Genomic DNA, 19,824 nt, shown 5'->3' with positions numbered 1-19,824 from the left:
CATTGCAAGCAGTTTAGGGTCCAGACGACACTAGAGGGCACCTAATGAAAGATAGTCTCCTTCCCTCAGGTCACAGGATGAAATCAGTGTTTTAGCTTATTGAAATGTGGTTCCTAGAAAACAAATATGGGTTATGTCTGCAACAGTTCTGCACTGTTTCCTGATACTTACATTCAGCAGAATCTTCAAAAGAACTAGTGGTCCCAAGAGGGGGCACAGGTCTCCATTTGTTGCGTGCAGAGCCCAGTTTCTGTGGACTAAGGAAAAAGGCTATCACTGTCAATGAGACCAGAGCAGGCCAGCAAAGGTATCGCCACTCATTGCTGGGCTGCGTACAGATGATATATGTAACCAGAGGAGGAGGAGGAGGAGGACAATCCCCCTCAGCATGTAGCTGCCTTTCAGACGACCAAAGAATGTGAAGCTTGCAGCCGCTACGGCTTCCCAAGAGCATTTGTCCTCCCTGGCTGGCAGGGGCAGGGGCCTCGTTGTCTTCAAGCAGCAAGGATCCAATGACAAAAAGGCCCTTTCCAAAATGTGCTCTCAGACACTGAAAATGACATCCACAGTGAATCTGTATGGCTTCTGGGCAGCCTCAGCCCCCCAAACAGCAAGAGTCCAATGCAGCAAGACCAAGAGCTGCCCTCCTTCTTATCCCATCTTGGGATCAGCATTTGTGTAGCCAGATTCACTACAGGTATGGGAAGAGGAAGGACAGATTGTGAGGCAGATTTATCTTGGCTGCTGGGAGGAGACTACACTTGCCTGGGAAGCGGGTGCGCAAGCTCAGTTGCCAGAAAAAAAGAATGGACATGATATCTGCTGTAAGGAGTGCAGTGGTACCAATCGAGGACACCTTTGGCAAATCAACATCTTTGTTAAATAAAAGGAATCCTTTCCACAGAATATCATTTCCACTAAAAAGCCAATTCCTAGGAGAAATCATCTGACAAATGCAAACCAGATTGTCGACATGACCATGGCAAAACTGACAGAAGTCCAGATGTGAAAGAAAATTGCCCGAAGTGCAATCATCCATCTGGACTTTCTCTTGCCCACAATTCAAAACAAAACACACAATTCTGCATGATTAGCCAGGCTCAGTTGCCAACATCCCAGGAAGCAGATCTGGGAATGGCCTGTGAGAACCAAGATAATCTGCCAGTCATGGGGGGGGAACCCCTCGATATAAAATAGCCCCTTTGCAACAAATGGCAGCTGCAGTGCCATCAGCAACAAAATTCCTACCTCACAGCCATCTTTTTTCTTGACTTGGCCTTTGCTAAATCAGCACTACAGTGTCTCTTTCTCCAGGTTAGTTGTCCTTAGCCTCCTAGGCCCAACAGCCGTGTAGATGTCTTGAGGGATAATTATCATCCACACTGGTTGTCTAATTAGTGTACTCTATTTGGCTTGGCCAAAAACACTGCACATATTGTCCCTCCTCCCTGGACACTGAAAGAGCAGCCAGCAAAATAAATATGCTTTGACTGGGCAGAAACATTACAAAACAAATAAATAAGTTCATTTTAATGTTACCATTTAACTGCGATGAACAGTGATTAAAATGCAGATGACAAAGGCTTTCAAAAGGGCAGATGGAGCGTGATATGTTAGGGAGTTCCTTTCAAAGTCCTTGCTGAGGCTTGACAAGATGAGCCTTGTGGCCCGAAGGGACTGCAGGTTTCCTTGGGTTGCAAATTGTGACTAATAATGTTGTGCTGATTTCAATGCCTCTGATTAATGAGAATTCTGAGAAATGTCCATTCCCAAGGTCAATTTATAAAAATGCAAATAGAAAATCAGGAGTAACCCAACTTGATCTATATTTATATTTGTCTAGTTAGGGAGATTGTAATTTCTCAAAATTTGCTCAAGAATTATTGTATACTGTCCAATGTCAAGACTTTTGGTAGTTCCCACCCAGGTATAATGGAGAGGTGCTAAGCGATGTCTAGAGGGTAACAGAAGAGTTCTCTCCTACTAGGTCCTGTGCTAAAAGTCTTTGATACGCTTGACCAGGAGGTGCTGATGGCATGCCAGGTGGCAACTATTCTCAGGTGTTCATTCCCAGTAGCAAGATGGATTATGAACTACTTTTCGCCTACTCACAGCGTCTTTTGTATTTTCTCCTCTCCTACCAGCAAAGACTGTGCAAGAATTTAGAGTAAGATGCTGCTATGACATCAACAGTACCCAGCTCTTCTTTCCTTGTTTTTCAGAATCTGATCAATGGTTTCCACAAACCTGGGGACTGGGACAGAATGCCTGAAACTGAATCTAGGGCATGCCAAAGGTCCTGATGGGTGACTACTGCAGACACTTGGATGTCAGTCCAACCATCATTTGCAACGCCCAGCTTCCCCCATCACTCAAGATGAATGACATGGAGAGCTCAGGTTGCAATAGTGGCCTCATATCTGTTTCACTAAATCTACCTACCTTCATTTTTGTCTTCAGGCCTAGATGTCAAAAAACTAAGCCTAGACTATATCCGGTTGACCTTGATCATTGCTGCCTATCTGATGTGAGTATATTTGGAATAAGCATGATAAAACACAGTTCAGCCATGATGATTATGACGCAGAAAAAAATGGTCTGAAAGCAGATGATGCAGTTGAGCAACTGAAGCACAGGATATCTGCCACTTAGCAGTGCCCAACTGGGAGAATCACATGCAAGTCTCTCTGAACTCCTTGGATAAAAAACAGGGTATAAACGCAACAAAATAAATAAATAAATAAATAATGCAAATTAGTATTCTCTTTTAATGGAAATGAAATTAGTGGATGCACCAAAGGATGGAAATGTGGGTTAATTAAGAGTAATTAGGAAAGAATCTTAAGAGGTCTTTGTGGCATTGGACTGGACCATTCCATGGATATCAAATGAGAGGAAATCAAAGGAATGTCTGTCCATCCATTCATTTCATCGAACATAGCCTACTTTTATTTAGGGAAATGTGAGAAAGGAAAAGTTCTTACCTGGTCTTTTCTAAAGGCATGGTAATTATCCTTTGAACTAAACATATCCTGTTCAGTAAATAAATCAGATTCAGGGATCTCTCGGTGGTTCCAGTGCTTCTTGTGTGCGCATTGATCCTTCCTGTTTGCTCCTGAGCCACACTAATGTACTTATGACACAAATCCAGCACTTTGCTAGAAAATAAGTTGATTGTCTCTTGCTGCTGTTCTACCGCCGGAGAACGGGCATTGCCCCATCCTGGCAACATCAGAGAGAGATGGTAGTTTTTTGAAATAAGTCCAACTGAGACTGGATACAGGAGCCTCATGACATCTAAATGCTGAACACAGAGATCGTCCAGTGCCCTGTCCACACCCCAAGGCAAGAGGCACGACAAGAGGAGTTTTGCGGCATCTGTGGCAACATTCACACTGATTCTCCCTGACGGCTGCCTCCTAACCTTTTTTGAACTCTTTGGCTTTTTGTGTCTTCTGATGCCACCACTTTGTTCCAAAGATCCAACTGCATTATTATCCACAGCTATCTGCTCTTCACCAGAGATTTTGACTTGCCCACTCAATGGAAAGAGTGACCCAGAAGTTCTGTTTCTTTTTAACATCAGTGTCCTTTTTTCAGCTGTGCTTTTGGCTCTCATTAGAGTGTCATAGTTATGAAATGAGTTGGATGACTTCAGTCCCTTGAGCTGAGCTGAGTGCAGCAATTCTACCAATTTTTCCAAATCAAAGACGAGTACATGAAAATGTATGTTCTCTTGTTTTGTCTTCACTGACAAAATGGTAAAAGGCCATTGGGCATGGCGGACGGTGGTTAACTGAAATCATAAGAATACCAACAATAATAATAAAAATATCCAGAGCATATAATCTAACCAATAAAAAGACAAAGGCAACAAACAATTTCTGAAAGCCATTATGTGACCATTAAAAACAAAGCAAAACACAAATCTAGTGACGGTACAATAAAAATGACACAAACATTTTAGGGCCTGTTGAACTAATTCAATTTCAATTGAAATTCAGTCTTCAGTTTTTGCTAAAATATACACATAGAGGGAGCCTGATGGATTTTTCTTAAGAAAGTGTTCCAGACAAGTTCACTTGCCAAATCTTCCAAGACAGCGCTGACAGCAAAGCAACGCCATCCAGGGCAGACTGGATGACCTCACTTGGATGGCCATTGTTATCGACCAATAGTACCTTCATCTCATCTGCATTATGTTTCAGCTTCTGAACCACCATCCGCCCCTGATCCATCTCTAGGCATCAGTTTATCACAATGCAGTTTATCACAATAGGAATGGAGCGGTAGAGCTGTGTATCTTAGCCCAAACCTCCAGATGGCCTCACCCAGTGGTTTCATATGCATATTAAAAAGCATGGGAGAAAAGATGGAACCTTGTGGTACCCCACAGGGCAAAAGCAATGGGATGAAACAGCAGTCACCAAACCACCCCACCTTCTGGATCTGGCCTTTCCAGTAGGAATGAAACTACTGAAGAACGGTATCACATATAATTACCCATCCCAGCAAGATGGCCCAGAAGAATGTCACAGTTAATGGCATCAAAAAGAACCACTGAGATATCCAGGACAATCAGCAGGTAGCATTCCCTCTGTGTCGTATGACATATTGAACATTAAAGTTCATAAAAACAAAGTGCATTCCATACATTCCCCTAGCCAGGAGCGCCAACAGGATTTCCTGGGTCCACTACACTGGTCATCAGCCGAACTTGAAAAAGAAGCAAAAAAATACAAAATATTTGCATATGCTATGCATCATACAGGTGGGACAGAGGGCCCGAAAAGGGCCACGCACAAGTCATAAGCTGTCCAACAAACAGAATGCCAACAGGTGAAGCTGTTCCTGTAATTTTACATTAACAGTAGAACAGGCTTAACCTGTTGACCTTCTGCTGGCCACACAGCTGTTTAATGCAGGAGGGCCCTGGTCTCTCACCATGCTAACCCTAAAGCATACAAGTTTCATGAGTTATGACAGTCATATTACTGCAGGTTTTTCATCAATTGAGCTTAGGCTGGCCATGCTACATTCTGAGCAAGACCAGGCATGGCATTTCAGATGGGAGGGGGGAGAGGAGAGAGAGAGAGAGAAAGATTTATATTGTGCTGTTTTATTTTAATATTAACGTATGTTATGATGCCCTGGAAACCTGCTGAACAGGAGGCTATAAATAAAATTGATTTCATGTTTGTGAAACGCTCAGCAGATCACATCCACCTGAAGCAACACAAATGGCTGCTACATCCCATGGAGAAAATGGCCTTTCCTGAAGATGAGCACAGCTCACAATGGCTTACACAGCTACATTAAAATGTTCCGGAAGCTCCTTTTAAAAATGGGCAGACTAAAGACTGGCAGGAAATAAAAATACAATCCTCACATTTTAGTTGAGAGGTGAAGACAATTTGGGAGGAAAAATCCACATCAGCTAAAATGAGAGAAAACGTGTATTTCACTGTTTTTGTTCCTTCTGCTTTAGTTCCTCATTGTAGAAATACGACATACAATTCAACAAGAGCCAACACTTATTTGTTTCTTCTAGTACTTACTGCACATTCCTCCACTCTGAGGGGAAAGAGTCTCAGGCAAAACTCAGGAGAGGGAGAAGGAGAGCCCCGTTTGCAAGGAAAAGGTCACTCTTCCCTTCCCCTCATGCCCAGATACATCAATGCATGCTATTCACCTTAATGGGCTTAAGCTAGGCCCACCACACAAAGATTTTATGGAACCTCCAATGGAAATGCTATTTTATCAGCAAACATTTCATCTCTAAAGTCTCTTTATCGCTGGGATTCACCTGCTTTTAGAAACCCTGCCTTGCCCACTTAGAATCAGGGCTGGTTCCAAGGGGCAGCCAGGTGGGGCACTGGCCCAAGGGCCCCTGAGGCTACAGGAGCCCCTGAGGGGCCCCTCTGCTCCCTTCCACGATTTGTGGCAGGATCGTTGCCGCGGATCGCACGGCGAGAGCTTTGGGGCTCCACCATTCCCTTGCTTAACTTACCTTGTTCTGCGGTTGCGCACGCAGCGGTGCCCTTAAGAAAGATGGCGGCTGAGGTTTTCCTAAGGGGCTGAAGCCTCTGCCGCCATCTTGACTGATGGCATGCATGCGTGCTGCGGAAGGGGAGCACTGGGGCCTGGGGCAGGCTTTTGCCCAAGGGCTCCAACGTGTTTGGGGCTGGCCCTGCTTAGAATGCCCACAACCATTAGGAAGCAGAGCATTTGAGTTCTTCAGGCACTCCAGCGTCCTATTCCAAAGCATCCTATGGTAGGATTAATGTTAAAAAGAAAGACAAGAGCAGCAACCGAAGCTTTCACCTTCCACAAGGGAACCAAGAAATGGAATCCTATGACAGATCTTGCATTAGAGGGAGAGGTCACCACCCTCCTGGTGCTTTCTAAATAAAGGCCTGGATTCCCACCGGCACTGCCACTGGCATAGTTATTAAAAAGCCATGTGAGTGGCTGTATACTATAGCCAGCATGGATTTTTCGCATTCCACAATAAGTCGAAAATACCCCCATGCCATTCTGCTGCTTCCCATAAGCTCATTTCAAAACAAAACCTTACAAAACTTATAGTCCTGAACTCAGAAACGCTTGCTTAACAACCCTCTAAGTTTTCATGGCAATACACAAAACACTCAAAGAGAATCCAGAGTTCAAAGGGTAAAACAGGAGAGAAAAAATCCAGACTCCTGTTGGATTTTTTCCTGTCAGTGGTCTCATAATTTGTCAAAATTAATTAAGTACCTGTCATCCTATTGCTGACCTTGCCCCATACTCTGACCGTCTTCTGCAGTGTAAAAGTTAAAAAAAATGCATGGCTGATTTTTAATTAATTTAAGAAATTTAACATTGAAGTCTATTATAGCATCTAGCATGCTCAATAAGAACCAACCATCAGTGTTCTAAAAGCCAGATTCACAGCTGCTAGGCTTGCTGAATCAGGGGGCCACACCCATGGCAGACCTTAATTTTACTTTAGACAGTCATGGCTTCCCCCAAAGAATCCTGGGAAGCGTAGTTTGTGAAGGGTGCTGACAGGAGACTCCTATTCCCCTCAATAAGCATGCAAATGATCAGACCTGCCTTTCCCCTCCCCTCCCCCTCTCTTCACCTTTGCCCGGTCTCCTTCCCCACCACTCCTTCCCCTCCCCCCCTCCCCTCTTCCTTCTCCCCAGCCCACTCCAGCCCTCCCTCCCTCCTCCTCCTCTCTCCCATGCTCAGTTTCACTTATCCTAAGCACGATGGCAGGAGAGTAAATCCCACTGATCTCAATAAGCATGCAAATAATCCATTCTCAGCAAACATGCACAGGATCCCATTTCGTACCTCCCAGATTAAAAAGCAGAAAAAAATTGCCTATTAGTGAATTTATATCTGTGGAAGACAATGAAATCTGCATGCCTTTACACCTCTTTCTCTTAAGTCTGCAGATGAGACACTACTGACTCTTGATAAGAAATTTGGGTATGAAACAGAAGTCAAAAGCTGCAAGGTTTATCTGGAGTCTAGACAAATATTTTGGGGTGGTCACTGAAGAGCCCTTGGCAGATGAACTGAAGTTGCATGGTGCAGCCTTCAAACCCCTTGTTCTGATCTTGCTCCACAGGCATCACAGGGGAGAAAAGCTCCAGAGGATGAAAAGCACACCTCTCCTTGATTGTCTTCTCACATGGGTGGAATCCAGACAGGAGAGCCCCCCACATGCTCACCAGCTCATTTCAATTCAGGAGTAAACCTGAGGCAAAGTCCTTTCACATTCTGCAGAACTATGATCAAACACACCTCTCTCGTACACATTTATTTATTTATGTATTTATTATTTGATTTATATCCCACCCATCCTCCAGCAGAAGCCCAGGGCAGCAAACAAAGCAATAAAAACACTTTAAAACATCATAAAAACTTTAAAATACATTAAAACAAAATAACTTTAAAAACATTTTTAAAAGCTTTGAAGACATCTTTAAAAAAAGGTTAAAAGCATATTAAAAAGCAATTCCAACCCAGATGCAGACTGGGATAAGGTCTCAAAAGGCTTGTTGAAAGAGGAAGGTCTTCAGTAGGCGGCAAAAAGATAACAGAGATACTGCCTGTCTAATATTTAAGGGGAGGGACTTCCAAAGAGTAGGTGCCACTACTCTAAAGGTCCATTTCCTATGTTGTGTGGAACGGACCTCCTGATAAGATGGTATCTGCAGGAGGCCCTCACCTGCAGAGCACAGTGATCGACTGGGTATAAAAGGGGTAAGATGGTCTTTCAGGTATCCTGGTCCCAAACTGTATAAGGCTTTGTACACCAAAAGCAGAACCTTGAACTTTGCCCGGTAGCAAATGGGCAGCCAGTGCAATTCTTTCAGCAGTGGGGTGACATGTTGGCAATACCCTGCCCCAGGGAGCAGCCTCGCAGCTGCAATTTGCACCAGCTGCAATTTGCACCAGCTGCAACTTCCAGACCAACCTCAAGGGCAGGCCCACATTGAGCTCATTACAGTAATCCAGCCTGGAGGTTACCAGTGAATCGTCAACAGTGGTCAGGCTATCCCGGTCCAGAAACGGCTGCAGCTGTCTTACCAGCCGAAGCTGGTAAAAGGCACTGCTAGCCACTGAGGTCACATGGGCCTCTAGCAACAAAGATGGATTCAGGAGCACCCCCAGACTATGGACCTGCTCTTTCAGAGGGAGTACGACCCCATCCAAACCAGGCAACTGACCAATTATCTGAACTCGGGAACCACCAACCCACAGTGCCTCCATCTTGCTAGGATTCAGAGTCAGTTTATTGGCTCTCATCCAGCTCACCACCGAGTCTAGGCACCAGTCCAGGGTTCACACAGCCTCTCCCGATTCAGTTGTTACAGAGAAATAGAGCTGGCTATTGTCAGAGTACTGCTGACACCTTGCCCCAAATCTCCTGATGACTACTCCCAAGGGCTTCATATAGATGTTAAACAGCATGGGGGACAAGATGGTACTCTGAGGCACCCCAAAGCACAACTGCCAGGGGGCCGAAATGCAATCACCCAATCTCTGAAAATGACCCTGGTGATAGGATTGGAACCACTGTAAAACATTGCCTCCAATACCCATCTCACCAAGTTGGCCCAGAAAGATACCATGGTTAATGGTATCAAAAGCCGCTGAGAGATCAAGTAAGAATAACAGGGTTGCACTCCCCCTGTCCTTCTCCCGATAAAGGTCATCCATCAAGGCGACCAAGGCCAATTCAGTCCCATAACCAGGCCTGAACCCAGACTGGAATGGGTCAAGATAATCTGTTTCATCAAAGAATATGGGCAATTGCTGTGCCACAACCCTCTCAATCACCTTCCCTAAAAAGGGGGTATTTGCAACCGGTCGGTAATTGTTGCAGAACAATGGGATCCAGGGTGGAATTTTTCAGGAGCAGTCAGATCACTGCCTCTTTCAGGGTGGCTGGAACCACTCCCTCCCACAATGATGCACTGATCACACCCTGGATCCACTCGGTCAAACCCCCTCAGCAAGCTTTAATAAGCCAAGAAGGGCAAGGGTCGAGAGGACATGTTGCTGGCCACATCATGGCAAGCACCTTGTGTATGTCATCAGGCCGCATCAACAGAAACCATTCCCAAGAAGTTGCAGCAGATGTTGCACTGAACACCTCAATGGGAACTACAGTAGATGTGGATGGGGCATCAAGACTGCTATGGAGGCAAGCAACTTTACCCTCAAAATGCCTTGCAAACAATTCACAGTGGGCCTCCGAAGGGTCTAAGACTCCATTTCCTGGAGTTGATGTCAACAGACCCTGACAATACGGAAAAGCTCCACTGGACGACTACTTGAGATTGCAATGGAGGCAGAGAAGTGGGCCTTCTTCACCTCCCTCACCACCACACAGTAGGCATGGTTATGATGTTTTACTCGTGCCCAATCAGCCTCACAGCACGTTTTTGCCACTTGCACTCTAGCCGTCATCCAGCCTGTTTCATTGCCCTTAGCTCACTGGTGTACCAAGGTGCAAACTGGGCTCCACAATGCCAGAGAGGGTGCTCGGGGCAACCATGTCAAGAGTCCAATGAGCCTCGCTGTTCTACAGCGTGACAAGGGCTTCAACAGGGTCAAGTGCTCTATCTACTGGGAACTCCCCCAGGGCATTCAGGAATCATATGGATTCCATTAGTCCCCAGGGGCAGACTATCTTAATCTGTCCACCACCCCTGCAGGGAAGGATCAGAGCCATAAGTCTGAACTTCACCAGGAAGTGGTCTGACCATGACAATTGGGTGACATCCACCACCACCCATCTCCAGACCACCCCTTCCTCCATCTGGAGCAAAAAACATGTCAAGTGTGTGTCCTGCCCTATGTGTTGGCTGGTAACAACTTGAGACAGCCCCATGGTCATCATGGAGGTCATGAAGTCCCGAGCCGGAAACACTAGAGGCAGCCGCAGTATGGACATTGAAATCACACAGGACTATCATTCTCCTCCAATACCACAGCCAAGATGGCCTCTGCCACCTCAGTCAGAGAATCTGCCGGGCAGCAGGGTGGACGGTACACCAGCAGCAACCCTAGTTTCCTGTCTCCTTGGCCCAACACCAGGTGCAGGCCCTCACAGCCAGCTCCAAGGCAGAGTGGTTTCTTGGTGACAGAGATGGAAGTTCTGTAGACCACAGCAACTCCCCCCCCCCGTCCCTGTAGCCTGTGCTGGTGTTGCAGCGAGTATCCAGGTGGGCAAAGCTGGGTCAGATCAACTCCTCCCAGCTCATCCACGCAGGTCTCAGTACTGCACACCAAATTGGCACCTTCATCCATGATCAAATCATGCATGAGGGGTCTTATTGTGTACCAATCTGACACATTTCACAGATACTGCCTTGTTAAGATCTTCCAAATGCTGCTTGAATGTTCCTATCCACCTGAAAGATTCCCAACTAGACTGAATATTCGAGGTGCATACATGCTGTGAATAGTCACACATTCTCAGCCCCAATCAGAATGGCCAATGGCCAGGGATGATGGAAGTTGTAGTCCAAAACATCTGGAGGGCAATAGGTAAGAAAAGTCTGTTGTACATCCAAAGTAATATTTGACTTTTGCTTTCGCCATCTGATGCATCAATTCTATCAGATGGGCTTTAACTGAATTTCCAAATGACAACATTATTTGAAAATATTCCTGGGGCTGTTTAGCTCTTCCTTGAAAGTGTGTGTGTGGGGGGGGAGACACAGAACAACTGTAGACGTGTCCAGGGGAGCCTGTCTTGAAGGTGGCAACAAAGATTTGTGCAGGGTTAAATGGAAACAAAAGCTGCTCAGTCCAAGAGACACAAAAGCAGGTTTCTCTCACAATGGACTATGTAACACTTCGGAGTACATGTGGGAACCTGAATATCTTAATCCTTTCTTAAGCAAAATAACTAAAAACATCATCTCCTTGCATGCTCAGAGCCAGCACATCATGTAGAAAGGACACAGGAAGCTGTTCTCTTTTGAGTCAGACCCCCTTCTAGCTCAGGGAGGCCGACACTGCAGCAGCTCTTTGTGGCCTTTCCCATCTCTACTGTCTGAAGTGCCAGAATCGGCACCTGGGGCCTTCTCCATGCCATGCGTCCTCCCTGGCAACATGCTCCCTGCCTGCTCCTTTCTGATCTGGGGGAACATTCCCTTCTTCAGTCCCCCACCCACAAGGTAAAACGAGACAGTTCAGTAACAGGCACACGTCTGCGGAGGTCCGAGGAGTGGGCAGTCTTGGGGAAGCAGGGGCCACTCTTAGGAAGAGGGAAACTGTCGCTTGGGAGGAAACATGCCTGGGGGTGGGTGGGATGAGCAGTTCTCTTCTCATGCGAAGGATGCCCCTCTGGTGGGCAGGGGGATCCTTGCAGTGGGTGATCATTAGGGACGTAGACTGCTGGGTTTGTGATGTGCAGGTTGTAGGGTGAATTGCCTGCCTGGCACGAAGGTTCAGGATGTCAAACTTCATCTAGTAAACCTGGCAGATATGCTGGAGAGGAGTCAGTGCACCAACGACATGGAATAATATCGTCATACAGTCACAGAAGTGAAATTTAGACTACTGGGGAGGGGGTTGAAAGCCAGATCCTTCAAGGCAGCTTTCTCTGAAATGCTCCTGTTCCACACACGGGGCCAGCTAGACAGGCAGAGGTTTGTAGTCTCAATGTGTGGACGAGACAGTGGTGTTAAGAGAAGGGATTTGGATTTTTTAGGCAGTGGGGAACATTTCAGGACAAGCCCGGCCTGTAAAAAAGGGATGGGCTCTGTCAAGAATAGCTAACTTTGGTCAAGCTGAAATGGGTCAATCAGAGAGAATTCTGGGAGCCTGGGTTTCCCTAGGACACCCTACTGGGGGAGATCCGCAGCTCAGTGTCAGACAGACAATTTGCAACCTTGCAAGAAGATGCAACTGAACCTTAGCTGTTATCCCTTATCGGCTTCCTGAGATCAAAAGTCAAGAAGATAGGGTGTTGTAGATCAGGACCCCTGGGTGAGGCTGTCTAGCCCCCTTATCTTCAAGGCTTCAAAAGAGTGGATCACAGCAGGGGCGGAATATGGCTATTTGGCTCCCCCCTCCCTGTGGACTGAGAAACTCCATAAAAATGAAGGATATTCCTTCGGTTGTTGTTCCCTATTTCCATCTACTCGACTCACCTGAGGTTTTACAGAAAAGAAAAGCCGTTTGGGAACCAGGCTATTCTACTGTGAGTATAGGATCTTAGCTTAGAAACCCCTTGCTGGATCGTCACCTTGTAGTGGTGAGTGGGCTTGCGTGTTCCAATGAAGCATGAGCAATGCCATCGGGAGTCATGTACTCCCAGCAGGGTCACCCATGGCAGTAAGGTCAAGGGAGAGGAACCAGACAAAGAACGATCCAAGAAAGTCCTCAATGGCAGAACAGGCGGAGGATAACAATGTGTATGTTACAACGGCTGTGAAGGTGGATGAAGGCTGCAGCAGATAAAGGACTTTCAATCGTCATGGTATCCATGCCATTGGATCAAAGCCTTTTTCTGTCAAGATTGTGTGTTGATCGTCGTGCACCGATCTCCCCACATAAAACAAATTCACGCACAGGCGTCTTCCAACCAAACCAAACCAAAAGTCCCATGGTGATCAGCGAATGACAACGGGGGCAGGACTGTGAAATCCGGAAGCCCCTAGTCATGGACCGGCACATGGGCGGTGGATACAGACTCAGTCGTCCTGGCTCAAGGACCGAGGCAGTTGAGTAGTTCGGCAGCTGTATCCACGACTGAGCAGTCCTATTCAGGATCCACTCTGCTCACCCCGAATGGGGAGGGGGCTAGAAAAGATGCCCTAAACATAGTCTGCCTCATCTCTCTCCCTGATTGGATCACCGCGTCCAGTGGGGACACCACTTAGTGGTCACAAAAGACAAATGAACTTTGGAGCGTCGAATATATGAACATTGCTGGACAATACAGATAGTAAACGTCCTGAACGCAGGACTGCCATCATCGCGAGGGAGTTGAGACGTTTTATGATTGACATAGCAGCACTCCAAGAAACTCAAAGAGCAGGAGAGGAACAATTGAAGGAAGAAAAAGGAGGTTATACCTTCTTCTGGAAAGGCCTGCCTGAACAACAATGAATACATGGAGTAGGCTTTGCTATTAAAAATAATCTTGTGAATCTCTTGTTAGAAGTTCCTATTGGCATTAATGAATGACTCTCAACTCTCCAATTAAAACTCGCCAACAACCAGCAGGCAACTATTCTAAGGGCTTATGCACCAACATTAGATGCTGATGAAGACATCAAGGAATAATTTTATACCCAGCTGGGTATAATTTTATAATTTTATACCATCTTATCAGAGATACCTAAGGAGGATAAAATTATTCTCCTGGGCGATTTCAATGCAAGAGTTGGGCGTGATTTTGACTTATGGCCAGAAACCATTGGGAAAGAAGGAGTTGGCAATAGCAACCTGAATGGAATTCTACTTCTGACTTAATGTGCAGAGCATAATCTTGTTATCACAAACACACTCTTTCACCAGAAAGATAAATTTAAAACACCATGGAAGCACCCTCGGTCGAAGCACTGGCATCTCCTGGATTACATAATTGTCCGTGCCAGAGATCATCGTGATTCACTCCTCACCAGGGCCATGATGAGTGCCGATGACTGCTGGACAGATCACCGATTAATTCGATCCACTATGGCCATTAATATTGTTCCTCAACGTAGGCTCCAAGGAAGAAAACCAAGGCGTAAAATGAACATCCACGCCCTTCAAGATCCTATTAAGCGAGCTTGCTTTCAAACAACACTCGGAAGAAACATCTACCTATGGAACTCCCTGAAAACGTTGAGGAACACAGGATTAAACTGAAGACTTCCATTATTGCAGCATGTGAACAAACTATTGGATACCAAACTAAGAAACATCAGGACTGGTTTGATGAGAATGATAGTGAGATTGAACATATCATTGATAAGAAAGGGAAAGCCTTCCAGATATGGCAAAAAGACATTAACTGTGCTGCTAAGAAAAAAATCTATGCCAGTGCAAAGGCTGAGGTCCAAAGAAGACCTAAAGAACTCCTGGTGGATAAAGAAAGCTCAAGAAATCCAGCATTTTGCAGATGCTCATAATGCACGGGGCTTTTTTAATGCCACAAAGGCCATCTACGGACCAACAAATTATGGTACAAATCCCTTACGTTCAATAGATGGTACCAAACTACTAATGGACAAAGAGTCTATTGCACTGCGTTGGAAAGAGCATTACCACGACCTCCTTAATCACAACTCTATTGTGGCTGATGAGGTCTTCTCGCAAATCCCACAACAACAAATTAGAGATGAGCTTGCAGTATCCCCTAATTTGGATGAAGTCATAAAGCCATTAATCAAATGAAGAATAACAAAGCTAGTGGACCTGATGGGATTCCTGCTGAAGTCTTTAAAGAAGGTGGGCCTGAACTTACACAACTTCATAAGCTCATCAAAAAAATCTGGATGAGGGAGGAGATCCCAGAAGACTGTAGGGATGCCATAATTACCACTCTTTTCAAGAAGGGTGATAGAACAGATTGTGGGAACTACCGAGGCATCTCTCTTCTTGCTACCGCAGGTAAAATCCTTGTAAGGATCCTCACAAATCACCTCCTACCTATCTCAGAAGACATCCTCCCTGAATCCCAAAATGGTTTCTGTCCTTCCAGGGGGACAGTGGACATGATCTTCACTGCACGAGACCTTCAAGAAAAATGCAGGGACCAAAACCAACCTCTGTATATGGCATTTATTGATCTGATGAAGGCCTTTGATACTGTAAATCGAACTGCTCTCTGGACCATCCTTCTGAAAATTGGATGCCCTGATAAATTTGTGGCTATTTTGCGACTCCTCCATGACAACATGATGGCGACAATTTTGGATAAAAATGGCTCCCAAAGTGATCCATTCAATGTGGGATCAGGTGTCAAACAGGGATGTGTCATTGCTCCGACCTTATTTGCTATTTTCATCGCCATGATTCTACACCTTGTTGAGGGGAAACTTCCCACTGACGTGGAAATCACATATCGAACAGATGGATAGCTTTTTAATCTCAGTAGGCTGAAAGCAAAAGGTAAGGTAATTACATCCTCTGTCATAGAACTTCAATATGCCGATGATAATGTAGTCTCCGCATATTCAGAGGAAGATCTTCAAACTATCCTAAATGTCTTTGCAGAAGCATATGAAAAGCTTGGCCTCCAGTGATCCTCCAACATCAACTTCGCTGGACTGGCCATGTTGTTCGAATGCCTGATCACCGTCTTCCAAAGCAGCTGCTTACTCCCAACTTAAGGATGGAAAACAGAATATCGGTGGACAGCAAAAGAGGTTTAAAAATGTTCTCAAAGCTAATCTAAAAAAAATGTAACATAAGCATCGAGAACTGGGAAGCCTTGGCCCATGAGCGTCCCAATTGGAGGTCGGCCATTATCAAAGGTGCTATGGACTTTGAAGAAGCACGAGTATAGGGTGAAAGGGACAAATGAGCTCAGTGGAAGGCACGTCAAGCAAACCCTCATCATAACCATCTTCCATCTGGACACCTATGTCCTCACTGTGGGAGGCTGTGTGGATCCAGAATTGGCCTCCACAGTCACTTACGGACCCACCATTAAAGACCTTATCTTGGAAGACAATCTTACTCGGCCACGAGTGATCACCAATGAATGAGTTTAGAAAGTGCTTTGTTATGTTCATGCTCTGTATTGAACCTCTCACCTTTGTTATGCCAATGTATCTCGTGTAGCCTGCTGTATATGTCAAAGATGACATAGAGTCTAACAATCTAGAAAACCTAAAAGGGGCCGGTTGCTCTCATCTCCTTGACCAAGCACCCAGGGAGATATTGAGACAGAGAATGAATCAATCAATCAGGAAGGCATCCAAAAGAGGAAGGGCTGTACTGATGGGTGTTTTCAATTACCCTCACATTGACTGGGTACATGCATGTTCCAGTCCAAACCAAAAAGTAAAATTTCTAAATATCCTAAATGACTGTATCTGGGAAGAGTTGTTCAGGGAACTGACAAGAGAAGTGGTGACCCTGGACTAGGGATGGGGTCTATTTCCACAATTATCAGATTTGCCATCAGATTAATTATTATTTCTGATTATTCTCTATCTTTGTGGAGAGATTTTTGAAGTAAACTCTCTGTGCCTGGTTTCCAATTCATTCTTCTGATTTTTTTTTTACATTCACTTTGAAATCATCGATAGTGTGAGTGATGCTTTTATTGACTTATTTTCTGTGTGAGGTCTTCAAATGTGTATTCCTGTTCACTGATGTCAGTGAAGGGTTGATTGGAACTGACAGACAGAAAGCAGCAGGGAGGAATGAGGTGTTGGTTGTAAGTAGCAGGGGGAAGACACTGACTTGATCATCTGCCTTAATCTGCCCTGCAATGCACTTGAAAAGGAATGTGAACAGGCAATAATTACAGAGTTCAGAATAAAGATCAATACCAGTGGAGACTCATGAATAAATAGCTATTATAATATCAATAATTCTTTGCAAAGAAAAAAAATCAGAGATCAGAAAAATGAAGATATCAGAGGAAAAAGGAATTGGATCATTAACTACCACTAAGAGGCCACACTTAAAAATGAAACGTAAAAAAGGAGAAGATTCCATCCCAACCCTAGACTTAATCTTAAGTGGTGCCCAGGACCTGGTGCAAGTTTTGTTGAACTGACTGGAAACAGTGACCATAATGCTATTAAATTAATATCCGTGAAAATGCTCAACTGCCAAGAACATCCAACACAATCATATTTGACTTCAAAAGAAGAAACTTCCCCAAAATGAGGAGATTGGTAAAAAAGAAGCTGAAAGGCAAAGTCATGATAGTCTTGGAGGTTGTTCAAAACCAGAATATTAGAAACTCAGCTAGAAGAACGCATTCTACAGAGCAAAAAAAGGTACCCAGGGCCAAGAGGATGCCAGTGTGGTTAACGAGCAGAGTCAAGGAAATTATTAGAGGCAAGACTTCCTTTACAAAATGGAGGAAATAAGGGAAAACGCATACAAAAGAAATGCAAGCAGAAATGCAAGCAGGGATACAAATAAGAATTCAACGCGCACATTGCTAAAAAAAAAATAAAGACTGCCACCACCAACAAAAATCTATAAATACATTAGTAGCAGGAGGCTGGTCCCAGAGGTCCCAGATTCAATCTCCAGAGGCATCTCCAGGTAGGGCTGGGAGACAATCTTGCCTGAAACCTGGAGAGCTGCTACCAGTCAGTGTAGACAAAACTGAGCTAGATGGACCAACCGTCTGACTCAGTATAAGGCAGTTTCCTATGTACCCATGTTCCTAGATGGTTGGGCCTTTGGACAACAAGAGAGTCAAAGGTGTGCAAAAGGAGGAGGTTGCAAAGAATCTGGATGAGATCTTTACATCTGCCTTCACATCAAATAGGACAAATCTTTTTCATTATTTTTAAAAGAGATAGAGAAGGGATCTGAAAAATCACAGGCTGGTTAGCTTAATATTACTTCTGGGACAACATGGTGGAAAGCATTATTAAAAATAGCATCACCAAGCATATAGAAGAACGAGTCTTGCAGCAGAACCAGCATGGCTTCTTCAAGGGTAAGTCCCATCTTACTAACCTATTAGAGCTCTGTGAGAGTATCAAAAAGCACATAGGTAGAGGTGATCTAGTTCATATTGTATATTTAGACTTTCAAAAAGCTTTTGATAAACTCCTTCACCAAAGACTCCACCAAAGTCATGGAACAAGGGGAGAGGTCCTCTTGTGCATCAGTAACTAGCTACGGAACAAGAAGCAGAGAGCAGTAACATTTGAACAGTTCAGTAATGGAATTTATTGAGAGTGGGAATAAATGGACAATGCAAAAGGATCAGCAAGACATGTCACTTCAACCATTAGCTATTCATTGAAACCTTGGCTGCTGGCACTGGAAAGGAAAAACCCAGAGCTGGCTCCTTGAACTGTGCCTAGTGGACAACAGTCTGAAGAGCTGATGCCAGGTTTGGGGGGGCTGGGCAATCTGCCTCCTGCGCTCCCTCAGCACCACCCTGGTGCTCCCCCAGGAACGTAGATAGCAGGGGCTGCTACAGCTGCCTCACTCGGCATTTCTCTGCTGAGCACCAGCAGCAGCTCCCACGATGGCCTCTCACATGCCGACTGCCCCTCCCCTTTCGGCTCCCGAGAACCGGCAGGAGCAGCAGGAATGGGCAGCCGGGGCACTTGGCACAGATACGCTGCACAATGGAGCTGCAGTAGCCCCTGGCCTCTTTATTACTCCACAATGGGGGGGGCAAAGGCAGAGGCATTCTGGGAGCTGCAGCTGTTTCACTTGGTGCTTCTTATCAGAGCATTTTTCAAAAACATGGGGGAGGATAACAGCATCCTCTCCAATGGCCCCCTGAGCTCATGGGCCCCAGCATTTGCCCACCATGCCAGGTGCTGACACCACACTGGCAGCAGAAATTGTGGGCCAGCAAGCAAGCTTGAAATTGCAACTGGAGGGCCTGGACAGCCGAGCCAACAATAGCGAAAGTATTATCAAAATTGCAGCAGAGCAATCTGGAGAGCACCATGCCTCTCTTTCAGCAGCAGGACCCCCATTCTGCGCTAAGTGCAAGAGCATCTGTGTGCTTTCTCCGGCCACGGCAGGAGTGAAACCACCAGGTGCACGAAACCCAGTGACTGGGAGTAAATTACTATATTGGACGCCTTTTGTTTTCTTCTAGCAATGGCTTTGCTGTGCATTTCTGCCAGTATTACCAATTAAAGTGGGGACTGCTTGGCAAGCTGTGCCTTGTAACTGTGCCTCAGTCCCTCTGCTCCAATTGCTCTGGGAAGAAACACGAGGTCGAGACGACCCTTCGACCTTCCCCAGCTCACTCCCCCTGACCACTCACTAAGGGAAGCAATCTCAGCTGAACAGATGGACACTTTGACAGGCTCTATAAAGCTAAAGAATATCAAGATAAATGGAATTGCACTCCCACCTTGCAGCCAGTTTATGAGCATAAAATATTGCATCGTGAAATCAGCAAACATTTTGGATTGCAAAGTAGCAGCTAGCAAGCTGCTTATTCTTGATTACAGAAGCTAGCAGAAAATTCATTTTGTAGTTTGATTTTTTAAAAACTAAAATCACAAAATTTGGCCTGGATTCTTAGAATACAGAAGCTCCTCCTTTCAGGAAGAGATTTACAGGCTACCTTAAATACCTGTATCTCATGACAGCCACTTTAGCTATTATTTGTATTATTTCTAATGGTGTTTTATATTTTAT

At 45.2% G+C, this 19,824-nt stretch overlaps 1 protein-coding gene across 1 annotated transcript in view; it reads right to left on the bottom strand.

Moving 5' to 3' along the window:
• Positions 1-19,824, bottom strand: part of WDR72 (WD repeat domain 72) — a 118,255-nt gene that overhangs the window by 2,442 nt on the left and 95,989 nt on the right. The window contains exon 15 of the mRNA XM_061594949.1: positions 3,425-3,796. Coding sequence (XP_061450933.1) covers positions 3,425-3,796 — 372 coding nt within the window. The remainder of the gene's footprint in view (positions 1-3,424; positions 3,797-19,824) is intronic.

This window comes from Rhineura floridana, chromosome 14 (genome assembly GCF_030035675.1).
Source record: "Rhineura floridana isolate rRhiFlo1 chromosome 14, rRhiFlo1.hap2, whole genome shotgun sequence".
NCBI lineage: Eukaryota > Metazoa > Chordata > Lepidosauria > Squamata > Rhineuridae > Rhineura > Rhineura floridana.
The sequence above is the reverse complement of the archived record's forward strand: the minus strand, read 5'-3'. Positions and strand labels throughout refer to the sequence as shown.